The 6,581-nt window shown below is 37.8% G+C and overlaps 2 protein-coding genes across 6 annotated transcripts in view; both read right to left on the reverse strand.

Moving 5' to 3' along the window:
• LOC105297431 (zinc finger protein 226-like) overlaps positions 1–4,110 on the reverse strand; it is an 8,666-nt gene extending 4,556 nt beyond the window's left edge. The window contains 4 exon segments of the mRNA XM_023535360.1: positions 790–806; positions 1,493–1,608; positions 2,237–2,363; positions 4,057–4,110. Of these exon segments, the coding sequence (XP_023391128.1) occupies positions 790–806; positions 1,493–1,608; positions 2,237–2,363; positions 4,057–4,071 (275 nt within the window). The 5' untranslated portion in view covers positions 4,072–4,110.
• Positions 1–6,581, reverse strand: part of LOC105297364 (zinc finger protein 226) — a 43,665-nt gene that overhangs the window by 29,110 nt on the left and 7,974 nt on the right. The window contains exons 1-2 of one of the 5 annotated variants that reach the window (XM_023535271.1): positions 2,237–2,363; positions 1,353–1,441 (exon numbers count right to left, since the gene is read on the reverse strand). The exons of 3 other annotated variants lie outside the window; for them this stretch is intronic. The gene's annotated coding sequence lies outside the window, so the exon portion shown is untranslated. Of the gene's footprint in view, positions 1–1,352; positions 1,442–2,236; positions 2,364–4,056; positions 4,100–6,581 lie in introns of those variants that run through there. One more of the 5 variants, XM_023535272.1, reaches the window with a different exon arrangement.

Consider the following 6,581-nt stretch of genomic DNA (forward strand, 5'->3'; position numbering starts at 1 on the left):
AAAAGCAAAGATGCCAAGAATCACTTAGGGTGAAAGAAAAGCTTGAAGACCAGGATCCTTCTGACGCTTCTGTACTGTCTCTCTAACATGCTTTTACTTTCCCAAGTAGGAATGAAAATTTAGAGGCTAAAAAAATGCTGTCTCTTTGAAAACAGTGTGGGGAAGTTTTGGATATAGGTACATTGGCCTCTAACAAATATGATTTCCAAAGTGAGGGTGCAGTTTATTAGACAGCTGTGAAATAAATTCAGTAGCTTGTGGTTAAGTAGTTACAAGAAATAGTCTAGAAACTATCAGAAAATCATTACAAGCAGTAAAGGTTTCACAATATGAAATGCTTTCTAAAGTTATACGTAAAAACCCATACATAAGTGATAAGGAAATAGATTTTTTTTTTCCCTTCTGTGGGGTAGGTTCCTAAGAAGTAGACATAAGAATTCTCATTCAAAAAAATATTACCTCCCCCCAAGTGAATATGCTCTGCTACTAATGGCTCAAAGAAAGTCACAGGGGAAGCTTGTTACTCTGTTTGGTTAAACTACAATGCTACAGGTCTGTACTGACCAAATTGGATAGTAAGTTTTGCTCGCACGCACCCACACACACCAATGGGCGCCTGAGAAATTTGAACTATGTTAGGAATTCATGTGAAGACAAACAGGTTTTGCAATATTCCTTATTCAGTTGGATTTGTTCACCACCTATTAGCTATTTCATGAAAGACGGATTTCTCTGTCCGCTATCGCATTTATTTATTCAACAAATATCTACAGAGCCCTTGCCAGGTACCAGGATGATTCTAAGCACTGAGGACAGAAAAACAAACAAGACAAAAAACAAAAAACAAAAAAACAAAAAAGACAAAATTACTTCAATCCTAAAAAGTATACTCCACTGGGGAGAAAGAAGTGATAGATGAGTGAACAAAAATACAAGCGAGGTTGAGTGATCAATACTTAGATACAAGATCAGGCTGGGCACTGAAAGTAAAGAGGGGACCGTATTTCCAAAAGGGTTGTCAGAGGACAGCCCTTTCAGGACATTAAAACTGAGTGACCCGAAGTAAAGAAGGGGCCTGAAGGATTGTAGATGAAAGAATATTCCAGGCAGAGAGAACAAGTAAAGGTATCTGAGGCAGAAGCATCCTTGGCAGGTCTGAGAAACAGCAGGAGATTGGAGATGTACTCAGAGGCACTGGGGGACAAACGGCAGACCACAGAGGCCCCTAGAAGCCACTTTACGTGGGTTTTACTCTAAGTAACATAAGCCATAAGAGAATTTTGAGCAGAGGAATAAGATAATCTGGTTTAAGGTTACAAAGGATCACTCTGGCTGACACTCAGAGAACAGACCTAGGAGGGCACAGGTGGAAGTGGGTGACCAGTATGAAGGCTACTGCAATAATCCAGGAGAGATTTGGCAGATTGGACTGTGTGAGGCCCTAGTGGTGGAGAGAAACAAAACAGATGGACAGTTAACTATGAGAACTCACAATTGCTTGGTTTTTACCTATTTTTTTTTTTTTATCTATCTGGAGTTCTGTCTTCATCATCCAAAGCCTCTCTTCTCTTTCTATATATGATATATCTCGTCTGAAAGGTTGATATCCTGAGAACATGTGAAGTCACAAGTTTCAAAAGAACACAATGAAGCTATAATTTACTGGAAATTTCAGTTTCAATTGTATATTCAAGATGTTGAAAGCAGTTTTTTCAAAAATCTTTTTATCGTGACCCACTGAAGAAAGAGCATTTACTTCATGACTCAGACACATATGCATAAATATATCTTACTAAAACAATGGTTGAATGACTCATTTCTAAACTATGTCTATTTTCATTAAATCTCCTCCCAGTGGTTCTCACACCACTCATGGAATTGACCAATTTTTCTGGAATGTATTGTATTCTTCTCCAGGAGCTGATATTGCCTACTGTTTTACTTCATTAAAAACTGTTAGTAGGATTCAATAAATTGGTTTTATAATTCACTAACAGGACATGAGTGAAATTTTAAAAAAATACATAAAGTATAGCACTATGCTGTCCATTTGGGTTTTTTTTCTTTCTTTTTTTTTTTTTTAACAATACACAAATGAAAAAGATTAGGAATTTCCTGTCCCTTGTAGCCTACACACATTGCAAAAGTCTGGTCCCCAAACTCAGGGAACCATATCAAGAGCCCCAAAGCCTTAACTCCAAGGTCAGAGAAACACTCTAGAGGTGCCTGTCCTCACCCACTGAGACCAGGTTCTTGAAGTTCTCCAGCATCACATCCTGGTACAGCTTCCTCTGGGCGGAGTCCAGCAGCTCCAGCTCCTCCTCGGTGAAGGCCACAGCCACGTCTTTAAACGTCACTGCCTCCTAAGCCAAACACATACACCTCAATCTTACACCCAGTGTCCACTGGGAGAATGGGTGGGAAGTGGCTCTGGCCCCTGAGCAATCTGCAGACCTCCCAGCACCCTCCTATCCTGTCAATGGCACACACTGCTTGCCTCAGCCTTGCTAGAAGCGCTGCTCTGAGAAAGGAGACTCTGTATGTTTATCTGGCGCTCTCAGTGAGCCGTGTTACAAGTAAACTCCCTAGAATTCTAAATGCCACATCCTAACTAAAAAGGTTCTACTTTTTACTTAATATTGCCAATTGCCCCAGAAACGTTTTCCAATTTCGTCCCAACGGTGTTTGTCAGCACCCACCTTTCCACAGAGGAGTACTGTTATACATGGAAATAAACAGAAAGGGCTTGCCAGGTCTCTGATCACAAAACTGTTCCCTCCTGTCTCTGTCCTTCACTCGTGTACAATACTCTGACTTGGTTTTCTGTGTGAACTTGAGCAGGTTCCTTATTTTTCATAATCCACTTTCTTTATATTGAAAATTAAGATGAAACCAAAAACTTCTTCATAAAATTGTTCTGAAGCGTCAATGCAGCGACAAGTCCTCTAGTACCACTGAACTTTTTACCCTTAGGTCACCTGTAACTTTCATTTTAAAAAATAAACGAAGAAAATAAATAAATAAAATATACATAGGGTATGACTAAGGCACAGACGGGACAAAACCTAGCTCTTGTATATAGGAAACTTCTAATTATATATTTTTCTGTGTGAGGCAGCAGTTTGATCCTGAGGCACTGCACCATATTTGAAGATTCTACCAAAAAAATATCCGAGGTACCACATATAAAACATAGTTTTACTCATTTTGAATACTCAGTATGTTAAAGACATAAAGAGGCAGTATTTTTTCAGAATTGATTTTTTGAGGAAAAGATTAAATGCAGGAAAACTGTACTGTAGTGCTCCTAAAACAGTAAAGGATCCTAAACTAACGTCTATGAATAGAACAATATTTTAAAAATAGGTACATAAATTTGATGTGAACATAATATAACAATTTAAAATGAATGTTATATAATATTAAATGCAAAAACCAAGTTGTATTTATGTTCTGAACACAAATACACAGTATAAATACACATAATGAAGAGATTATGGAAATAACAAAGCAGCTAATTTGAGGAAGTAGTAGACAATGTTTTTCATTTCTATTGATTTTTATTTGTGAAATATACTCAACAGCTCTTCAAATGCTTTGAGTTTTGTTGAAAGAGAAAAACTTGTGTCCAATCTCTCTAGTACCAAAACAGCATTTTTTAACCCATTTCCTCTTTGTCCCAAGAACACTCACTGGGGCACTTGCAGCTGTAGCATTTACCCCGAGATAACTTGTGGATTACATTCCTAACGTCACCCCCAAAGTTTGCCACAAAATATCTCATTTTTATTCTTATTTTCATTTTTATTATTATTTTCGCATCGTTCTAGTATATTGATAGTCTTTGGAAACAAATGACATCATTCTATTTAAAGCATCCTGTTTTTAGGTGTGGTATTTCCATTTACAAAATAAAGTAACTCTCGATCTCTGAAAATATCAAATCCTAGAAAATGTAGCATTCCAAGGTATGATGGTAAATTAACGTGGGAAGCGAGCTGCACTTTCTTCCTAAACGGGAAAGAGGTGAAAGCAAGAAAGGCAGGTCCTACTCACCTTGAACATGCTCATTTTTTCTTTTTCCTTCTGGGGAAACACAGAATCCTAAGAAGGCAGACTGGGAAAGGAGAACGAAGTCAATGGAAACTGCTCAAGAATGTCACCGACCCATGCGGCTGCGTGCTGTGAATTCCCAAAGATGCCTGGTCTCCGGGTTGGAGGCAGCCACGCATAGGTTGATGAACAGATCTTGGCATGGATGCCAGATGCCCATGCTATCCCTTTCAGTAGTAGTTCAGGGAATACCCTGCCGAACCACACACAGTGGCCCCACTGCCAGTGTGCCTGTAGCTTCAACAGTAGTAATTCTTACACTGGATATGGTGTAAATTGAAACCTAAAGAGGGTAGACTCTGGAGTTAATGTGCATGGGTTGAAATTCTGGCGAGGCTATTTTCTAGCAGTGTCGTCTGGGGCAAATCATTAACACCTCTTTGCTTCAATTCTGTCATCTACAGGTTAGGGAGAATAACCGTATCGACCTCATAGGACTGTCATAAAGTGGAAAGCTCTTAGGACATTGTCAGAGTTTCTTATTTCTTTGCAATTGCAGCAAAGCAGATGTGATTCTATAGTTAGAAATTATTCTTATAAATGTGATTTCTACCAATAGAATATTGTAAGATACATGGAGTTCACAGGTTGCTGCTCTGTCATGTTAGAGACTCTTATAAGTTCTGAAAAATCTCTGGTGTAGTCTTTATAATAATGTGTTACCTCAATGATATGTGAATTGACACTTTTTATAAATGGTACAAAAATGTGTGATGTTTATTAAAGCAGTAAGTGCTCTTTTCATGAATATACAGAGAGATAAAGAAAACTAATTAAGACTCATGATTCTGCAACAATTGAAAAAAAATAGTGTGCCAGTCCATACCTAATTTCAATTAAAAAGACAGGAATTTGAGCTATAAGTATATTGTCATAATTGTGAGAATGTATAAGAAGTGAATTGGTGAAACGAGGAAACTCTTAGAACACTATCATGGTAGAATGCAAACTAGTAAACATAGAATGAAAGACAGAAAATCACCAATGGATGCTAAAAATTGGAGAACATTTGACAAGGAATAAGATAGTCTCAAAGTATTAGTTGCAAAAGAAACAACAGTAACCTAGCAGACACCTTAACCAAAAAAACTAAGCTGAGACCACCAATTGGGATCACCATTTGCTTCATACAATGCACTGAGAAGGGTGCCTCGCCACTGCTGTGGCATCCCAGCTGATAATGCTGAGCCTGAATTTAATTGTGAGCAAATCTCAGATAAACCAAAACAAAGGGATAGTCTACAAAATAATTTGCCAATACTCTTCAAAACTATCAAGAGAAAAAAAGAAAAAGTCTGATGAATCCTTCTAGATTAAAGGAGACTAATGAAACAAAAAACCAAGAGCAATGCATGTAACTGGACTGGATCTTGAACTGGAAAGAAAATTGCTCTCAAAGATTTTACTGGGAAAATTGAAAAAATTTAAATATGCACTGTGGATTAGACAACAGTGTGTTATTAGTGTAAGTGATTCCATTTTGATCAGGGTCTGTACCTTGCACTTAATTGGTTCAGCAAAACAAACAAACAAACAAAAAACAAAACAAATATGTAAGTATGATAAAGCTGTGAATGAAAAAAAGAATAACTGGCAAGCTAATTGTCACAACAGCTAGAACCTGGCCTTTTCAACTGATGAACGAAAATCAGGCAGGGCCATTCAGTGACCACAGCGAACAAAAAAATGACAAGACACTGCATAACACAGAGACGAAGACATTCTACAGTGATAAAAATAGCCAAAGAAGTGCCCCTACCAGTTAATGTGAGAGACTACTTTGTTAACAGTGACAACTCCCATTTCTTTGCATCTCCCATCTACTAGATAAAAATTCCTACAATCGTCATCAAATCACTTTTGCTTCTTGACACCATCCAACCCTGAAGAAACCTTCACTGCCTAAAACTCTCCCCAATTCAGCTAACACAAGCCAAAAGCTATAAGCATAATCACCTCTTCCCAAGACACTCCACGGTTCCCTGTGGAGTGTGGGCTTCCTTGCTGCAGCAAGCTAAAACAAACCTAACTCTAATTACAAGTATGTTCCTGACAGTATCTGGCTGATGGTCATCAACAGAGCAAATAGGCAAAATGAACTATGGAGAATCTGGGTAAAGAGTATATGTGAATTCCATATACTGTTTTTGCAATTTTTCTTTAAGTATGAAGTTATATTTAAAGTTACAGAAATAAGGAAATAGTCATAGTGATAACACACAATGACAACAATAGTTCTGATAATGACTATAGCAAAAGTATCTAACATTAATTAACATTAACTAACTGTAATGGATCTTCCCACTTCCGCAGAAGTCCTCTAGTACAAAACATGGCAATGAGTCTCCTCCCCAAAGCTTGGAAGAAATATATCTTTGTGACTTCTAATTCCATTTTGTCTCTGTATTTACCAGTTAGCTGTCTTCTGCTCATGTCAGGATTTTGCAAAGAGACCTGACAGTTGACAA

The sequence above is a fragment of the Pteropus vampyrus genome, unplaced genomic scaffold (assembly GCF_000151845.1).
Source record: "Pteropus vampyrus isolate Shadow unplaced genomic scaffold, Pvam_2.0 Scaffold138, whole genome shotgun sequence".
NCBI classification, from domain to species: domain Eukaryota; kingdom Metazoa; phylum Chordata; class Mammalia; order Chiroptera; family Pteropodidae; genus Pteropus; species Pteropus vampyrus.